The sequence below is a fragment of the Oenanthe melanoleuca genome, chromosome 24, assembly GCF_029582105.1.
Source record: "Oenanthe melanoleuca isolate GR-GAL-2019-014 chromosome 24, OMel1.0, whole genome shotgun sequence".
NCBI classification, from domain to species: domain Eukaryota; kingdom Metazoa; phylum Chordata; class Aves; order Passeriformes; family Muscicapidae; genus Oenanthe; species Oenanthe melanoleuca.
In genome coordinates, this window is record NC_079357.1 from 2,865,330 (window position 1) to 2,884,799 (window position 19,470).

Sequence of the window (19,470 nt, forward strand, 5' to 3'; positions counted from 1 at the left end):
GTGACTCCCTGTCACGATCCGCTCAACCCGAGCGGGAGTCGTGATGGTTCCTTCGACCCAGGGTGAAAAGACAAAAAGCAAGAGACTCAAGTTTTATTCAGCAGAAAGCAGTAAAGCAGTTTATTGCATATCAAAAACTCAGTTTTTGCGATAGGAGAGAGAAAGAGGGAAAGAGGTAAAGGAAACAAAGTAAAAGGGGGGAGAGAGAGAGAGAGAAAGGATGGGATATAGCTACCAACAGATGGGACTCATTCTCACCATCGTCCAATGATAGATGCATCTTCGATCCGTTGGGGAGAAAGAGATCTCAAAATCTCTTTAAGAAAGTCGTTTTTTATAGTCCTTTTCCAGAGTGAGTGGCCTCTGGCCAAAAGGTGGGGAGACTCATGGACTATTGTATGTGGATATCAACAAACAGGTGCTGGAACAGGGTGCTATAACCAGTACCCTGCCCGAGAGCAGCACCAGGCACAGCTACAAACAGTCCCTTGGCAAGCATCCACCTTGGCCAGGCCAGAAACTCCTGTCCAGAGTGAGTGGTGGGGTCCCAGATCTCAGTCTCTGATGGTCATGAGGCAGATCAAAAAAACTTCAGACCGACTCTTACACTCCCAAACAGTGGAGCAAAACCCGAGGCATGAGGCCTTATGGCTTGAAAGGTTTTCTGGGGTCAGGTCATGCTTAGGCTTGTGCCAGGCACAGCTTTTGGAGAGCATTTCTGTTTTGCCTGCCTTGTTTTGTGTGTGGAGGTGAGGTCAGCAGGGACCTTTCTCTGGGAATGCTGAGCCACCCTCATTTGTGTCCACCATCATTCCCCCTCACAGCGTGCCTTGCTTCCTCCCCGCAGATCAACAACGAGCGTCTCTACCTGCCCCTGAAGCTGGGCCAGGGCAAAGTGAACATCTTCGCCTTCGGTTTCCACATCGTGGTGGAGACCGACTTCGGGCTGAAGGTGGTGTACGACTGGAAGACCTTCCTGTCTGTCACCATCCCACGGGGCTTCCAGAACCTCACCTACGGCCTCTGCGGCCGCTACAACGGCAACCCCGAGGACGACCTGGTGGCGGCGGGGGGGACGCCGGCCGGCAGCATCGCTGACTTTGTGCAGAGCTGGGCCAGGCGGGACGCCTTCTGCCGCGTGGGCTGCGGCGACCGCTGCCCGGCCTGCGGCAAGGTGGAAGGCTTCTGGAAGCCCCAGCAGCTCTGCAGCCTCATCCCCAGCCAAAGCGGTGTCTTTGCCAAGTGCCACAGCAAGATCAACCCCGGTTTCTTCTACAAGAACTGTCTCTTTGACACCTGCGTGGATGGGGGGGCCATGCAGACGGCCTGCAGCTGGTTGCAGAACTATGCTAGCACGTGCCAGACTCAGGGCATTGCCATCACTGGCTGGAGGAACTTCACCTCATGCTGTAAGTGCCACCCTGCCTCCAGGTTCTTCTTTTCCTGGGGTGCAGGCCAATGGCTTGCTGGGTGAGGTGGGTGAAGTCTGGGACACTGCATTCTCTTGGAGCTGTCACAAACTGCATGTGGTACAGCAGGAGAAGGGATGGAAAAGGGAAGTCTCAAGGTCAGAAGGGACAGGGATGGAAAATGGAAAGCCTCAAGCTCAGAAGGCATCAGCCATCCCCCGCTGTTAACCAGGGATTGTATCAGTCAGCCTCAATGCCAGCAGTGCATGTTTGCTCTAATGAAGCTGCAGCCCCTTGTCAATAAGATGATGATGTGCTGTTCAATCAGGCTCCTGAGGATGGGCACTGCACGCATCCCTGGCAGCCAATCTGTCTGGCAAATCAGATGGGAAGTAATTGTCTTTGCTAACGAGACTGAAAATTAAATTTGTGTCGTTTTTCCCTTCTAACAAGCAAGCTCATGGCTCAGGGGCCCTGCTCTCAGGGGGTGGTGAGGCCACAGGCTGGCACCATGCATGACAGGACTGAATCAGTCCCTGGTGTGAGCCAGGCTGGTTGTGTCCATGGAGCTGATCTGTGTCTGTTCTGTCCCCTGCTCAGCTGTCAGCTGTCCCCCCAACAGCCACTACGAGAGCTGCGTGTCCCTGTGCCAGCCCCGATGTGCTGCCATCCGGCTGAAGAGCGACTGCAGCCACTACTGCGTGGAGGGCTGCCAGTGTGACCCTGGCTATGTCCTCAATGGCAAGAGCTGCATCCTGCCCCACAACTGTGGCTGCTACTCTGATGGCAAATACTACGAGGTACGCAGCTCCCAGGGCCTGCTCCCCTGCTCTGGATGATATTTCTGGGCAGAGTTTGAGTGGGGATGCCAGTAAAGATGGGCTGGTAGCAGGGCTAGAGAGGAGAGGGATGTCCTTCCATGGTGTTCTGCACAGGGAGTCTTGTAGCCAAAAAAAACCCATCATGCAGTCATTGGATGAAGGTGACCTGGGTGTCAAGCACAGGAGGGAGCTGGTGGAGGTGGGATGGAGAGAAGGATGGTGACTGGGAAGACTCTTTGATGAGTGCCAAAGACCAGTATTGTATGATCATATTGTGCTGGGAATTCACACATAGTAGATTCATTTTTTCACATGAAATTTGCTTTTTTTAGCTACTAGATGTCACTGAGGAGTTTGAAGCAGCAGAGTGCTGTGCTGATAGCATTGGTCATATCATAGTGGGCTCTATTTTGTGCCAGTGAAACTGGTCTGTGTAAGGTGCCTTTGCTCCATGAGGAGCCAGTGTCAGGGTTCTGTCATATGGGCTTCCTTGCAGTTGGGTTGGTGGCTGTCAGAATGCAAGAAAGTGGCCAAGGGGGCATTAAGCACTGTAGCTTTGTGTGTGCACAAGAGGTGAGGAGGGTTGTGGTGGCAGTGCAAATATGAGTGTGGGTAGCAAAGGTGTTGCAAGGTAGGTGCAAGCTGCTACCGTGTCCTTTGCATCCTTTCCTCTTGCTAGTCCAGTGACAGAGGAGTGTAAACCTTGTCCCAGCCATCCTCAGAGGCTGGGGGCAGCTGGGGATGGGTCCCTCTTGAGAAGAATGTCGGATTTGTCTTTTCAAACAAGCTGTGGATCTGCTGGTAGATAAAACCAGCACTGAGATAAAAGAAACAATGGGATGGATTCCACTGATTGATAAATGGAAAAAAGATATTTGCCTTTACAAACAAACTGCAGGTTTGCTGATAAATGAAATTGGATTTTGAAAGATAAAAGAAGCAATGGGGGAAAGCTATGAATTCTATAAGAAGTAAAAATTAAAAGGGTGGGTTATACATTAGAGGGGAATCTCAGGTATCAGGTGTTTGGGAAGTCTGTGCCTCTCAAGTACCTCAGCCAATGGGGAAAGAGAGCGGGAAATGCAGCTGGGAAAATAGGATAAAAGGAGGCTGTGTCCTCCAAAACTTTGAGAGATCCCAGGGGAATGCCCCATGGCCTCTCCCTTTGTTGGAATAAAGCAAAAAGGACTCCTCTGTCTCCTTTTTGGACATAAACCTCTGGTGTTGGTGGGTTAATTTCCTGACACTCTCTCAGCCCAAGCAGCTGTTCTGGAGCGGGGACTGCACCCGGCGGTGCCGCTGCTTCCGGCGCAACCTGATCCAGTGCGACCCGCGGCACTGCAAGTCCGACGAGGAGTGCGGGCTGCGCAACGGCGTCCGCGGCTGCTTCAGCACGCGCAGCTCCTTCTGCCTGGCGGCCGGCGGCGGCGTCTTCCGCACCTTCGACGGCGCCTTCCTCCGCTTCCCCGCCAACTGCGCCTTCGTCCTCTCCACCATCTGCCAGAAGCTGCCCGACTTCTCCTTCCAGCTCATCATCAACTTCGACAAGTGGTCCTCGCCCAACCTCACCATCATCTCCCCAGTGTACTTCTACATCAACGAGGAGCAGATCCTCATCAATGACAGGAACACTGTCAAGGTGAGGTCTTGTTGGGGTGTCTGGCCCCTCCAGAGTGGGGCTGGGAGGGGATAGTGCAATGGTCTCCACAAGGATCAGACTACACTTGATGTTTGCACAGCTGGGATGTGGGCAGCAGCGGTGGAATAATTTACAAGTGGCTTATGCCTACATTCATAGATGAAGGATAGGGGAAGGGACATCAGCTCTGTGTCCTTCTCTCTCACCAGGTGAACGGAAGCCTCGTGAGCATCCCCTTTGTCACGGGGCTGTCCACCAAGATCTTCAGCCAAGAGGGCTTCCTGGTCATCGACTCCAGCCCCGACATCCAGATCCGCTACAACGGCTTCAACGTCATCAAAATCACCCTCGGGGAGCGGCTGCAGAACAAGGTGTGCGGCCTCTGCGGCAACTTCAACGGCGACCGCACCGACGACTACGCCACACTGCGGGGCAAGCCGGCCGTCAGCAGCGTGGTGCTGGCACAGAGCTGGAAAACCAACGGCATGCAGAAGAGGTGAGTGCACAGACAGCCCTTTCCCACCAGCTGGGAGCGGGAATGGGAGCAGGGCTGGCCGTGAAAGGAGTCCCCCACAACGTGTCCGGTGCCCACAGCTGCAACGAGCTGCAGTACTCGCAATACGCCGCCTCCTGCGACAACGTCCAGATCCAGGAGCTGCAGAGTGACAGCTACTGCCTGAAGCTGACCGACATGAAAGGCTTCTTCCAGCCCTGCTACGGCCTCCTGGACCCGCTGCCCTTTTACGAGTCCTGCTTTCTGGATGGCTGCTACAACCACAAGAAGGTGCAGCTGTGCGGCTCGCTGGCTGCCTACGGAGAAGCCTGCCGCACCTTCGGCATCCTGGGCACCGAGTGGATCGAGAAGGAGAATTGCTGTAAGAGAACTGGGGCTGCTCAGGCTGAGGGGAGCCTTGGGAGAGGGGCTGGAGGTGGCTGCCCCATGGTCTGAGGGTAAAGGTTGTGTCTGTGCTGTGTCTTGTGCTGTTTAGCAGGAGTGGTGGAAGATCCCTGCGTGGGCGCCGACTGCCCCAACCGCACCTGCGAGCTGGACAACGGCGGGGAGCTGTGCGGCTGCATCGAGCCCCCGCCCTATGGGAACAGTGAGTCCTCTGCTCCTGGCCCTATGGGAACAGTGAGTCCTCTGCTCCTGGCTGTGGGGTCAGTGCCGAGCTCCATGTTGGGCCACTATGCCACAGGGGCTTTGGGAAGGGACATGCTGAGGGCTGTGACCTCTGCCGAGGTGGGTTTCCCTGACCATGCACAGTTCAGGAGGGGAGCAGAGAGCAGGGAACAGCTTTTCTGGGATGCACATTATGGGCATCTCTGGCTTGGGAGCACTTTGAGCAGCAGGGATGTAGGATGGGCCAAGCACACCACAGGAGATGATCCCAGCCTAATTCTGGTGGGGGAAAGAAGTGCCAAGGAGCCATTTGTGGTGATCTAAAGTTGTGTCATCTTCTTCTCCAGCCACCCATGATATCATTGATGCGGAGGTGACCTGCAAGGCTGCCCAAATGGAGGTGTCCATTTCGAAGTGCAAGCTGTTCCAGCTGGGCTTTGAGCGTGAGGGAGTGCGGGTCAACGACCGCCAGTGCCCCGGCATTGAAGGGGAGGACTTCATCTCCTTCCAGATCAACAACACCAAAGGCAACTGTGGCAACTTGGTGCAGGTGAGCTGGGACATGGGGCACACAGGGCTGGGAGTGTGGGACAGTGATGGCAAGTGATGCTCAGGAGGTGCTTTAATGGGCTGGGGGTCAAGGAGAACACAGGAAGTTTTTGTAGAATAAGAATGCAATTCCAAGCCCCACCATTCCATACCCTCTCTGGCCAGAGGTGGAGGGGCAGCACGTCCCTTGCCACACAGCTCATTTAGAGGTGCTCATCAGGAGCAGGGAAGTGGGGACAGCTGGACTGAAGCAGTGCCCTGTGTTCCCTCTGCAGTCCAACAGCACTCACATAGTGTACAAGAACACGGTGTGGATCGAGAGCGCCAACAACACGGGCAACATCATCACCCGGGACAGGACCATCAACGTGGAGTTTTCCTGTGCCTATGAGCTGGACATCAAGATCTCCCTGGATTCAGTCGTGCGGCCAATGCTCAGGTAGGAGCAGGGCCTGTCACACAGACGGGTGAGGCAGTGCTGGTTCAGAAACAAGGCAGCAATTTGGGGGTTCAAAACCTTTCCACCAACTGAGCCAGTGGTTTTCTGCCATCATTAGCGTGATTAACCTGACGGTGCCGACGCAGGAAGGGAGCTTCACCACCAAGATGGCCCTGTACAAGAACTCATCCTACAAGCACCCGTACCGGCAGGGCGAGGTGGTGCTCACCACCCGGGACGTGCTCTACGTGGGGGTCTTTGTGGTGGGGGCCGACTCCAACCACTTGATCCTGATGCTGAACAAGTGCTACGCCACCCCCTCGCGGGACAGCAACGACAAACTGCGCTACTTCATCATCGAGGGAGGGTGAGCCACCACGAGCCCTGTTGGTTTCATCGTGTCTGTTGGTGCTGGAAGGGTGGTGTCATCACCTGGGACAAGGACCTTTTGGCCAATGGTTGATCAAAATCTGGGAAGGCTGAGGAGCAGTGTTGTTAGAGCAGGAGTTAATCTGCTGGCATAGACAGAAACCCTGCGTGTGACAGAGCACCAGGTGCAGAGAGAAGCACTTTCCTCGTGTCAGTGATGCTGTAGACAGCACCTAAGTGCAGGAGACAGGGGGTATGGATCAGGGTGCAGGCATTTGGGGCAAATGGAAACACCAGATAGAGGTGACAGAGGCAGAACATGACACCCTTGTCCAGACAGGGTCTAAGCACCCACTGTGGGGCCCGGGGTGAGGAGACTTATGGGGACAGGAACCCCCTTGAGGGAGGGTCCCAGTCACAAGAGGGTGGTGCTGAGCAGTGCTTTGCACAGGTGCCAAAACATGAAGGACAACACCATTGGCATAGAGGAGAACGGGGTGTCCCTGACCTGTCGCTTCCACGTCACTGTGTTCAAGTTCATTGGGGACTACGACGAGGTTCACCTGCACTGCGCCGTGTCCCTCTGCGACTCCGAGAAATACTCCTGCAAAATCGTGAGTGGGGCGAGGGCAGAGGGAGGGGATGCTGGATTTGAAGGGCTCTTCTGGAGTGCAGTGAGCCCTGCTGATGTAGAGGTGACCAGAGGTGTCAGGGTGAGGTGGGAGGGTTGTGTGTCCCTCTAGGCTCTGTCACGGGCAGGTCACCTCGGGACCTGTGCTCTCTGAGTTGGGTTGCAGGGAGCTGGGACAGCTGGGAGGGCACAGAGGGGGCCTGGGCAGAGGCTGAGGGTGACAGAGGTGGTGTTTATCCCCAAACAGAACTGCCCTCAGCACACGAGGATGGCCAGTGCCTTCACCGAGGAGTCCAAGGAGCAGATCCTCTCAGTGGGACCTATCAGGAGGAAGAGTAAGTGTGGGATCCAGGGAAGGCTGGGGGTTTGTCTGGCATCCCAGCCTCAGGCAGCCAAGGACCAGGGCCTTGGGGTGTGGGAGCATGGCTCAGGTGTCCCCTTTGCTGCTGTGTCCAGGATCAGACTGGTGCGAGGACAACGGAGGCTGTGAGCAGATCTGCACGAGCCGGGCGGACGGGCCTTTGTGCAGCTGTGTGACAGGGACACTGCAAGGGGACGGCAAGAGCTGCAGGGGCAAGTACTGGGCTGGGGGTGGGCACAGCAGGGGAGTGCCACCCCCAAACCGAGGGGCTGTGGGGTGAGCAGCGTGGGGAAGGTGGGATGTGTGGTATGTTGCAGAAATAGGGGTGTGGAGGGCAGGGAGCCAGATGGGCACTGTCCCTGTCCCTGTGAGGGCACTGCTGGCAGGTTCTGGCAGCTGCAAGGGAGGTGATGGTACCTCCATGGTACAGGGCAGAGTAAATACCATGGACAGATCTGGGGGACAGCAATGAGGTCGGGAATTTGGGTGGGCACCTGGCATGATTTGAGTGGCATCTGGGAGAACCCCAGCTGACGTGGGCCTTGTTGTGTTGGCAGCCTCCAGCTCTTCAGGGGAGCACCGTGCCCCAGTGACCCTCCTGCTGGCGGCCCAGCTGTGGCTGTGGCTGCGCTCAGCTCAGCAGCACCTGACCTCGTAGGCGCGGCCCCGCCGCCCAGCCAAAAACTGTTCTCGCGTCAGCCCGAGTCTTTGTAGGGTAGGAGACAGCCCCCCTGCCATGGCCACGCTGCTGCCAACCCAGCCACGCTGCCAGGAGGCAGAGGGATGTCAGCTGGACAGGGATGGGGCACAGACCTGGCCGTGAAGGGGACTTGCAGCCGGCACAGCAGCAGCGACAGCAAGACTGAGCAGGATGTTTGTCAGCAGCAATGTGGGACTGGGTTTGGGGTTTTTTTACAGCTTTCCATCATCGATGTGGACTCAAGGAGGGGTTTTGCAGCTTTTTCCCAGGCTCTCCCTTGTGGGGTGCACTGTAGGTGGGTCACACCACTGTTGGTAGTGTGAGACAGGATGGAGCACGTGCTGTCCCCTCACTTGGACAGCTGCCACCAGGGTGTTGTGAGCTCACAGACTCAGCCAGAGGTAGGTGTTGGGGCACAGGTCATGGCCAGAGCAGTGCACTGCCATCACTGGATGTTGTGGCACCTTGGGACCGTGTCACCCTCTGACTCTCAGGAGCAGAGGTGGTGCTGAGGTTTGGTTCAGAGAGCCAAACTCATCCATGGGGGTCTGCACATCTTGGCATTGTGCTGTGGTGGTGACAAGCTGGTGCCAATAACTGCAAAGAGGTGCTTTCTGGTGGGCAGGAACAATATCAGAGGAAGGAGGGATGGAATTCCCTGCTGTGTTTGCATGGTGTGCAAGGGTTGAGGGTCAGAGCAGGGTTGGGGTCTGCAGGGCAGCATTGGGGTGCCTGGTGAAAGAGTGGGGAGCAGCCTTGGGGTGCTGGTGGCTGTGGGGGGGCTGTCTGTGTTGGTGTCTTGTCTCGTGTTTGTACTCTGTGAAACGGCTGCGTGGGAATAAAAAGTGTTGTAACCCTTGGTAAGCACCGGGTCCTGTGTGATGGGGAGAGGATGGGGAGCAGCAGCAGGGCTGGAAGGACACTGGGGCTGCAAGGAGTCCCTGGGAGGGATGGACAGGGAGTTTTGGGGTGCCAGGCAGGGGCTGAGGGCACAGCTTGGGGCTGGAGCAGGTTTGCCATGGGGTGGGCTGGGACGTAGGGCAGAAGGAGCAGAGGAGATTTGGGTTCTGGGGCAGGAGGGCAGCTGGTTCCCTCTCCTCAAGACAAGAGGTGGGTTCCAGGATGTCATGGACTCTGCTCTGCTTGTTCTCAGCCTCTCAGCTCCCTCTCTGTGCCCTCTGTGTGTGTGTTAGCTCTGAATTCTCTCCTCCATCCCTCGTTTCTCCCTGACTGCCTTTCTGCTGCCTCATTCCCCATCTCTGTGCCTCTTTGCTCTCTGTTCCCAGCCTCTGCTCTCTCAGTCCTCACTCTCTGCCCTCTCTGTGCTTTTCTGCCATCCTGTCCCTGCTGTCTACTCACTCTCAGCTGGGTCCAGTGCCTCTCTGTCTTTGTTTGCTCCTTGTGCCTCTTTGCCCTCTCTCTCCCCACATTTCTCTCTGCCTCTGTACTCTCTTTGCTCTCCAGGTCTCCCATCTCCTTCTCCAGCCTCTCTTTGCCTCCTCCAGCCCCAGGCCATGGGTCTCACCCTTATCTCAGCGTTAATGAAGGTGCTGAGTTAATGATGGCAGCAGTGTGGGTGTGCTGGCTCTGACAGCAGCCTCAGGGCCACTCTGCACACCCTGCTGGGACACCCCGAGGATGGAGAGGGTCCCCAGGGCACTGCTGGGTGAGCAGCCCAGGTGGTAACAGGGGGGTGCTGCGGGTTATGGGATGTTCATGATTTTCTTTGGGTCTTTACAGGGTTGGACAGATTGTCCAAACAGGGATGGTGAGAGGAGAGCCTGACTGAGGGGATCACACTGACCACAGAATGATCACAGCCCTGACCACAGAATGACCCCAAAATTGACCTAAAGTAACTCCAAAAACCATCTAAAGTAACTCAAAATTTCTCACTAGAGCAAGTTTGAACTCTAAAAAACTAAATGTCCTATAGTAACCCAAAATCTTAAATACTGGCCTCTAGTAACCCCAAAATTTCCTAAAGTAACCCCAAAAGTGACCTAAAGTGATGCCAAAGTTTTCTGGAAAGAGCAAGTTTGGACTCAAATAACCCAAATGACCTAGAGTAACCCCAAATCTTAACAGTTGACCTCTAGTAACCCCAAAATGATCTCAAGTAACCCCAAAATGACCTAGAGTAACCGCTAAAGTGACCTAAAGTGACACCAAAATTTTCTGGAGAGAGCGAACTTGAACTCTCAAAACCCCAATGACCTATAATAACCCCAATCCTTAATAGTTGACCTCTAGTAACCCCAAAATGAACTCAAGTAACCACAACATGACCTAAAATAACTATAAAATTGACCTAAAGTAACTGCAAATTTTTCTGGAGAGAACAAGTTTGACCCCTAATAATCCAAATGACCCATAGTAACCCCAAATCTTAAGTACTGACCTCTAGTAACCCCAAGATTGACTTAAAGTAACCCAAAATTTTTGTGGATAGAGCAAGTTTGAGGTCTAATAACCCAAATGACCTATAGTAACAGCAAATCTTAATAGTTGACCTCTAGTAACCCCAACATGACCTCAAGTAACCCCAAAAATAACTTAAAGTGACCCAAATTTTTCTGGAGAGAGCAAGTTTGACCTCTAATAACCCCAGTGACCTATAGTAACCCCAAGTCTTAATATTTGACCTGCAATAACCCCAAAAGTGACCTAAAGTAACCCTAAAATTTTTTGGAGAGAGTGAATTTGAACTCTCATAACCCCAATGACCTTTAGTAACCCCAATTCTTAATGCTTGACCTCTAGTAACCCCAAATGACCAAGAGTAACCTCAAAAGTGACCAAAAGTAACCACAAAGTTTTCTAGAGAGAACAAGTTTGACCTCTAATAATCCCAATGACCCATAGTAACCCCAAATCTTAATTACTGACCTCTAGTAACCCCAAGATTGACCTATGGTAACCCCAAGATTGACTTAAAGTGACCCAAAATTTTTGTGGGTAGAGCAAGTTTGAACTCTAATAACCCAAATGACCTAGAGTAACCCCAATGACCTATAGTAACCCCAAATCCTAATAGTTGACCTCTAGTAACCCCAAAAATTACTTAGTGACCCAAATTTTTCTGGAGAGAGCAAGCTTGACCTCTAATAACCCAAACGACCTATAGTAACCCCCAAGTCTTAATTTTTGACCTGTAATAACCCCAAAAGTGACCTAAAGTAACCCTAAAATTTTTTGGAGAGAGTGAATTTGAACTCTCATAACCCCAATGACCTTTAGTAACCCCAATTCTTAATGCTTGACCTCTAGTAACCCCAAATGACCAAGAGTAACCTCAAAAGTGACCAAAAGTAACCACAAAGTTTTCTAGAGAGAACAAGTTTGACCTCTAATAATCCAAATGACCCATAGTAACCCCAAATCTTAATTACTGACCTCTAGTAACCCCAAGATTGACCTATGGTAACCCCAAGATTGACTTAAAGTAACCCAAAATTTTTGTGGGTAGAGCAAGTTTGAACTCTAATAACCCAAATGACCTAGAGTAACCCCAATGATCTATAGTAACCCCAAATCTTAACATTTGACCTCTAGTAACCCCAAAATGACCTCAAGCAACCCCAAAATGACCTCTAGTAACCCCATAAATGACTTAAAGTGACCCCAAATTTTTCTGGAGAGAGCAAGTTTGACCTCTAATAACCCAAATGACCTATAGTAACCCCAATGACCTACAGTAACCCCAAGTCTTAATTACTGACCCCTAGTAACCCCCAGATTGACCTATGGTAACCCAAAATTTTTGTGGATAGAGCAAGTTTGAACTCTAATAACCCAAATGACCTATAGTAATCCAAATGACCTATAATAACCCCAAATCTTAATAGTTGACCTCTAGTAACCCCAAAATGACCTAAAGTGACCCCGAATTTTTCTAGGCAGAGTGAGTTTGACCTTTAATAAACCAAATGACCTATAGTAACCCCAATGACCTATAGTAACCCCAAATTTTAATTTTTGACCCCAAGTAACCCACAAAATGATGCAATGTAATCCCAAAGTGCTCTATGGTGAATGAGTTTGACCTCAAGAAACCCCCAATTAATTAAAATTTGGGGTTACTATAGGTCATTGGGGTTACTACAGGTCATTGGGTTTACTACAGGTCATTGGGTTACTTGAGGTCAAACTTGCTCTCTCCAGAAAATGTTGGGGTTATTTTAGGTCACTTTTGGGGTTACTCTAGGTCATTTTGGGGGTTACTAGAGGTCAACCATTAAAATTTGAGGTTACTATAGGTCATTGAGGTTACTCTAGGTCATTTGGGCTATTAGAGTTTAAACTTGCTCTCTCCAGCAAATTTTGGGGTTACTTTAGGTCACTTTTGGGGTTACTCTAGGTCATTTTGGGGTTATGTGAGATCATTTTGGGGTTACTACAGGTCAGAAATTAAGATCTGGGTTACTATAGGTCTTTTGGGTTATTAGAGGTCAAACTCTGTCTAGAAAATTTTGGGGTCATTTTAGGTCACTTTTGGGGTTACTTGAGGTAATTTTGGGGTTATTACAGGTCAAAAATTAGAATTTGGGGTTACTCTAGGTCACTGGGTTGTTTGAGGTCAAACTCGCTCGCTCCTGAAAATTTTGGCTCACTTTTTGGGTTATTTTAGGTCACTTTGGGGTTACTTGAGTTCATTTTGGGGCTTCTAGAGGTCAACCATTCAGATTTGGGGTTACCATAGGTCATTGGGGTTACTGGAGTTCAAACTCACTGTCTCCTGAAAAATTTGGGGTTATTATAGGTCAATTTTTGGGTTACTTGAGGTCATTTTGGGGTTATTACAGGTCAAAAATTAAGACCTTGGTTTACTATAGGTCATTGGGGTTAGTAGAGGTCAAACTCACTCTGTCCAGAAATGTTTGGGGTTACTTTAGGTCATTTTTTGGGGTTACTTGAAGTCAAAAATTAAAACTTGGGGTTACTATAGGTCATTGGGTTACTCTAGGTCATTTTGGGGTTACTCTAGGTCATTTTGGGGTTACTTGAGGTCATGTTGGGGTTACTAGAGGTCAATAATTAAGATTTGGGGTTACTTTAGGTCATTAGGGTTAGCATAGGTCACTTGGATTATTAGAGTTTGAATTTTTTCTCTCCAGAGCACTTTGGGGTTACTTTTGATCATTGGGGATCAATTTCTCCCTCCCTGGGCAGCTTTGATCATTTGATCTCACCCAATGTGTTTCTTTCTCCCTGTGCCAATTTTAGTGGCTTTTACCATTTCCTTCCCCTCTGCTTTTGTCTCTATAGGAGATCCCTGTTATCAATGGAATTTGTGGGGTTTTTTTCAGGATTTACCATTTGTTTGGGACTCAAGGATGTGGTTTCAGCTCTCCTCAGAGCCTACATCCATCCTCAGCTTCCCACACTGAGTCTAGGATTTATATCATTCTCTGCCTCAGACTTTCACCCTACATTTGTGAGCATCACCCCATTAAAAATCCCATTTTTTCTGGTGGAAGCCACACGTGTCAAAGCCAATAAAAATGTCTCTGTGTTCTAATAAGAAAAGCAAACAAGCCAGATTTAAAATAATTTTTATTGAGAAATAATAATTCTGTAACTTTTTCCCTGCTGAACCTGATTTTTAACTTATTTAACAAATATTGCCCCCAAATCCATTTTATTCTCATGGTTAAATCAAGATGATTCCAGAAGGAATGAAAGTTCTGCAGAGGATTTCCTCATTGAGCAATTATGGATTTTTCCTGCATCATCTTTCCACATCAATATCCTGCATCTATCCCAGATGGATAAAATGTGCATCAAACAAATGAAATATTCTGGAGCCCCAAATCTAGGAAAAACCTGAACCAATTGGAGAGATGATCACAGAAAAACATCCTAAAATACCACCCAGAGTCCCTGCACTACCCAACCCACTCTGGTTTTTGGTTTATTTTTTTATTTGTTGGGATTTTAAAGCACTGCAGGGAGTTTAAAACAGCACAAGGTTTAAAGCCAACTGGATTAGTTTGTGCTGCCCCTGAAATAAAGTGGCTACAGGGACTTGGTGATGAATTTTTTTTGTTAAAATTCCATTTACAAGCATGGTTACTACAGGAATAACTACAGCTTTGCCAGTAAAAATGACTTTAGGTCAAGATATAAGTTTTTTATTCAGCTGCCTTGACAAAAAGCCCTGCTGGAAATTGTTTTCTCCTTTGTCTCTGTCCTACACTTGGCTGTCTGTATTTATGACACCAACAGCTTGTAAATAACAAATGGGACTCAAGTTTCCTTATAAATCAGTGTTCCTGGCCAAAAATTCCAGTTTTAATGCCTATAACTTCAACAAAATATAATCTTCTGGACTCACTTTTATATTCTGAAGTTTCCCTAAAGTTCTACTGGGAAAACAAGCAAAAGAATTGACTGTATCTTAATAAAAATAAGCTTGGGGGGTACAATTTTTTCTCATGTTGGGAAAAACGCTTTTGGTGGCTGAGGCAATGTCAGAAATACATTTTGGTGAATCTCTTCATCCCTCCCAGATTTTTTAAAGCAGAATTTCACAAGAAAACATAGTCACAGACCTTTGCAGCTAAAAGCATTCCCAGCACTGTGCAAGCAGGAAATTCAGGAATTTGGGTAGAGACATGAGCAGGAACAATGACCTGAGCAAAGCCCTTGTTGTGCTTCTCTGCTGGAGTGCTCATCCCATGCCCTGGAGAAGTGGAAATGTGTGACCTGAAAAGAGGAAAAGAGATGTATTACCTGGGGAAAAGTCAGGGGGAAACTGAGGGAAAAACTGAGGGAAAAACACAAGGGAGAACTCAAGGAAGAACACAAGGAAGAACCAGAACCCAGGGAAAAACTCAGTGGAGAACTCAGGGAAAACTCACTCAGGGAAAAACTTAAGGAAAAACTAAGGGAAAAACTCTCTCAGGGAAAAACTCACTCAGGGAAAAACTTAAGGAAAAACTCAGGGAAAAGCTCAAGGAAAAACCCACTCAGGGAAAAACTTAAGGAAAAACTCAGGGAAAAGCTCAAGGAAAAACCCACTCAGGGAAAAACTTAAGGAAAAACTCAGGGAAAAGCTCAAGGAAAAGCTCAACTCAGGGAAATTGAAGTGGGAGAGACGAAGCGAGTCTGGAGCTAAAAGCTGTTGCAGAGGCAACTGCGGGGGGGGGAAGGAATAGGATAAAAATGAATAATTAAAATAAGCAGGGTTACAAACTGTCTGCGAGGGCGGGGAGGCACAGGAGGAGCTGGGAATGCCCAAGGCCAGGCCGGACAGTGGGGCTGGAGCAGCCTGGGATGGCGGGAGGTGTCCCCGCCCTGCAGAGGGTGAAACCGGCCGGGCTTTAAGGTCCCTCCGAACCCACAGGGGACATGGGCACCGAGGGGACAGCAGGGGACAGCAGGGGACAGCAGGAGGGGCGGGATGGGGCAGGTCCGGAGCGGCAGCGCCCGCAGGCACCGCACGGACCGCGGAGCCACGGCGGAGCCACGCCCACCTCCAGGCCACGCCCCACTCCGACCACACCCCATTTAAACCACGCCCCAGCACGCCCCAGCCAATGACAACGCCCCCAGCCCGTGGCTCCGCCCCTTCTCTCGCACTGACGTCACCGCCCGAGGTGGCGCGAGCCCTTCCGCCGGTGACGTCACGTGGCGCTACCGCGCGGCCCCGCCCCCGCGCCGCTCCGGGACCCCGGGCAGGTAACGGGACGCGGGGTTTGGGGTGCGGGGACACCGGAATGGGGGTCACGGAGGGGGGGACACCCCGGCACGGCCCCGCGCCCCGCCGGCATCACCCTCCCCGTTCCCAGCAGCCCGCGGTGGCGTCCTGCCGCTGGCCGTGCCACCTGCGGCTCCCGGACACTGTCACCCCTCCTTGGCCACCCCCGCTTGGCCACCCCCCTGCCACCCGGGGACCGCGAGGAGGGCACGGAACGGAGCCCGGCGCCCCGCGTGCTGCCACAAAAGGGATTTCGCACCCCAGACCCACATGCCACTGTCACCCGTCCCACTGCCACCCACAGCCCGCTGTCCCCGTCACAAGTGTCCCCTGTCACAAGTGTCCCCTGTCACAGCAACAGAGCACAGTTAGGCGGGTCCCCCATGCATCTTTCCACAGCCCGCATGTCCCAGGTTTGGTTCCCAAACCACCCAGCTCAGGTGATGCAGACAGACGGACAGCATTCCATCCCTGCCACTCCCCTGCCCACAGCCCGATTTCCCGTGCCCCTCCCTGTGGGGAGGGACATCTTTGACAGTCACACCGACCCTTTTTCCTGCAGGAGCCGCCATGGATCTGGTGCTGGAAGCCGCGGACCGGCACCTGCTGACGCCCTACGTGTACCCGGCGGGGTGGCCCGAGGAGGAGCCGTGCCGCCAGCTCCTCAGCCTGTTCGTCATCACCAACCTGGGGGCCCTCGCCCTCTACCTGCTCTTCGGCACCCTCAGCTACTACTTCATCTTCGACCACGAGCTCAAAAAGCATCCCCAGTTCCTGGAGGTGGGTGCAGCTAGCTGACTCCTCACCCAGGAGGGTGACATGTCAGTGTCATGGCATGGCAGTGTCCCCCTCGCTGTCCTCTTGTCCATTCCAAATGTCACCTGTCATTGCTGTGGCACGGGCTGTCCCTGCTGTCACATCCACCCCTCTCAGCCTGCTGTTGCCCCTGATTAGAATGCCACAACTCCCTAAACCCAACACCCAGCCCTGCCCAAGCATGGCTGTCACCCTGTGTCCCACACCATGGCACAGATGTCACAACAAAGGGGTGGTCAAGATGCCAGCCCTCACGAGGGGCATTGGGGCTCTCAGGTGTCCCCTGTGCCCCTGACCCCTCTTGTCACACCCCACAGAACCAGGTGAGCCAGGACATGTCCCCTGTGCCCCTGACCCCTCTTGTCACACCCCACAGAACCAGGTGAGCCAGGAGATGTCCCCTGTGCCCCTGACCCCTCTTGTCACACCCCACAGAACCAGGTGAGCCGGGAGATCGCCTACGCCGTGCGGTCCCTGCCCTGGATCAGCGTCCCCACTGTCGCCCTGTTCTTCGCCGAGGTGCGGGGCTACAGCAAACTCTACGACAACATCGAGGACTCCCCGTTTGGTGAGTGACCTCCCTGCATCCCCTGCCACAGCAATGTCTTGTCCCCACCTGGGTCACTCCCTCAGCCGCCATTTCTCCCAGTGACAACCCCAAGAAATCCTCCTGTCCCAGCTGTCAGCCAAAAACCCAAGTTCTCTTTAGGGGAGGCCCCCATACGCCCTCAGTCAGGGTTGTGTCCCTCTCCTGACACACTCCACCCTCCACTAAAGAGATCCTTCCCTTCCCTGGGCACAGCTCCCAGCACCTGACTCACTTTCCCTGAGTCACAGGGGACAGCCTGACGCTCTCACTTCAATGGGGCAGACCCTGACGTGACTCACACGTGTGTCCCACCACGAGGACATTGTGGATACCCTCACAGCCTCCTGATGCCCACATGTGCCACCTCTAACAACCCTGTCCCCCCTCAGGCTGGTCTGGTGTCTTCCTCAGCATGCTATCCTTCCTCTTCTTCACTGACATGGGCATCTACTGGATACACCGTGGGCTGCACCACAAGCTGTTCTATAAGGTATGGGACAGGACAGGGGGCTCTGGATGGGAGTCCTTGTCCTGCTCTGGTGACATTTCCCAGGGAATGCTCGGGTGGGAATGGCTGAATAAGGTGACACCATGTGATGGGAGCTGAGAGCCCTTTGGGACCCTGTCAGTTTGGGTAGTGATGGCCCAGACAGCATCCCTTGGGGCCATGAATCTCTAAAAGAGCCCACCCTGACAGCCCCCTGTGCCCACAGCGCTTCCACAAGCCCCACCACCTGTGGAAGATCGCCACTCCCTTCGCCAGCCACGCCTTCCACCCCGTGGACGGCTTCATGCAGAGCCTGCCCTACCACGTGTACCCCTTCCTGTTCCCCCTGCACAAAGTCACCTACCTGGGCCTCTACATCTTCGTCAACGTCTGGACCATCTCCATCCACGACGGCGACTACCGCGTGCCGCGGCTGCTGCGGCACGTCATCAACGGCTCTGCGCACCACACCGACCACCACCTGTACTTCGACTACAACTACGGGCAGTACTTCACCCTCTGGGACAAGATTGGCGGTTCTTACAAGAGCCCCACGTCCTTCGAGGGCAAAGGCCCCCACGATTACCTGCGCAAGCTGCGAGAGAAAGAGCTGCGAGCGTCCAACGGCACCGTGGCCTCCGAGAAAAACCCGGGAGCGTCCAACGGCACCGTGGCCTCCAAGACTGAGTAGGCTTCCTCCAAATGTGTCCCTTCTCTGGCTGGATCCTCACCAGCCACCCAAGACTGTTTTCCATGGACAAAGAGTCCCTGTCCCCGATGACGTGACCAGCGTGGGGTGATTTTTGGTGAGCATCCAAAACGCTCCCAAAACGGAGGTGTCCGGCCTTGCTCCACACCACAGATCTGCCCTGCTTTTCCTGCTGCTGCCCCTCTCAGCTCCCCCTGGATCTCTGCTAAGGTCCCTGCGCTGCTTTAGTGCTGTGCTGATGCTTTACAAGAAGAATAACACATGGCACAAATAGAACAGTGATTTGGCACAAATTAACGTGACTCGTGGCAGGGTCTTTGTCCCACTGCTGCGCCCCTTTGTTGACGATTCATTGTTCCCATCGTAGTGTCCATCAGGATGAGCTCTATTTTGGAAAAAAAAACCTACCTTTTGGAGGTGGTGTGGCTTCTTCTGATGGCTCCCTTGGTGGGACTTCTTGCACTCAGCCTCCTTCCTCTTGCCTGGGGATGTCCCATGGAAACATCATGCCTGTAGGACTGAGGTGTGCTTTGAGTCTCGTGGGTCTCTCGAGCTCCCTGAGAACACTGAGGGGGAAGGGAGGAGGAACAGGCACCCAGATGTGAGAGGCAGGGGCTTCTCCTCACTCAAGGGTTCGTGGCCAGCTTCCCCCCTTAAGGGCTGTGTTTTTCCTGCTGAAATCTGGTCATCCCACCTTTGGGGTGTTTGAGTGTTCAATAAATCTCAATTGCCAACTTGGCTGCTGTTTGCTCCCTTCTCCCTGGCTCATGCAAAGTCTTCTGGGGCAGCAAACCCATGAGGGGCTTGTAACAGACCTGTGCTGTGCTGGCTAAAAAGTTTGGGCCAAAACAGCAGAAGATGGGCAAGATACAGTCAGAGTGGCCAGAGCCACTTCCAGTGCCCCAAACCTCCTCAGGTGTAACTGTGTCCCTGCACAGTGACCCCTCTGCTTTCCCATTCCCTGCTCCCCCAGTGTCACCAGTCACTGGAGCCCTGCTGCCCTTACTGGGCATGGAGGGAGGCCCTTCTTTGAGTCTCTTTGTGTGGGGACAGCCCCTCTGCTCCTCATCCAGTCTCAGCCGTCCCCTGGCAGGGCACACCCGGGGCCACACCAGCACACCTGTGGTAC

General features: G+C 52.6%; 2 protein-coding genes across 3 annotated transcripts in view; both read left to right on the forward strand.

Moving 5' to 3' along the window:
• The window catches only part of TECTA (tectorin alpha), a 22,231-nt gene extending 14,223 nt beyond the window's left edge, over positions 1-8,008 (forward strand). The window contains exons 11-23 of the mRNA XM_056509543.1: positions 848-1,409; positions 2,010-2,209; positions 3,486-3,869; positions 4,079-4,365; positions 4,464-4,744; positions 4,859-4,969; positions 5,337-5,539; positions 5,814-5,977; positions 6,096-6,344; positions 6,798-6,960; positions 7,225-7,312; positions 7,434-7,550; positions 7,896-8,008. Of these exons, the coding sequence (XP_056365518.1) occupies positions 848-1,409; positions 2,010-2,209; positions 3,486-3,869; positions 4,079-4,365; positions 4,464-4,744; positions 4,859-4,969; positions 5,337-5,539; positions 5,814-5,977; positions 6,096-6,344; positions 6,798-6,960; positions 7,225-7,312; positions 7,434-7,550; positions 7,896-7,996 (2,910 nt within the window). The 3' untranslated portion in view covers positions 7,997-8,008. The remainder of the gene's footprint in view (positions 1-847; positions 1,410-2,009; positions 2,210-3,485; positions 3,870-4,078; positions 4,366-4,463; positions 4,745-4,858; positions 4,970-5,336; positions 5,540-5,813; positions 5,978-6,095; positions 6,345-6,797; positions 6,961-7,224; positions 7,313-7,433; positions 7,551-7,895) is intronic.
• Positions 8,003-19,079, forward strand: SC5D (sterol-C5-desaturase). 2 transcript variants are annotated; one of them, XM_056509547.1, is made up of 6 exons: positions 8,003-8,008; positions 15,688-15,721; positions 16,303-16,520; positions 16,992-17,124; positions 17,535-17,635; positions 17,859-19,079. In XM_056509547.1, exons 3-6 carry the CDS (start codon positions 16,311-16,313, stop codon positions 18,321-18,323), a joined length of 909 nt encoding a protein of 302 aa, XP_056365522.1. In that variant the 5' UTR covers positions 8,003-8,008; positions 15,688-15,721; positions 16,303-16,310; the 3' UTR covers positions 18,324-19,079. The 2 variants fall into 2 exon arrangements, with proteins under 2 accessions (XP_056365522.1, XP_056365523.1); XM_056509548.1 differs by lacking the exons at positions 8,003-8,008; positions 15,688-15,721 and adding an exon at positions 15,723-16,180.
• Positions 19,080-19,470: the final 391 nt, after the last annotated feature.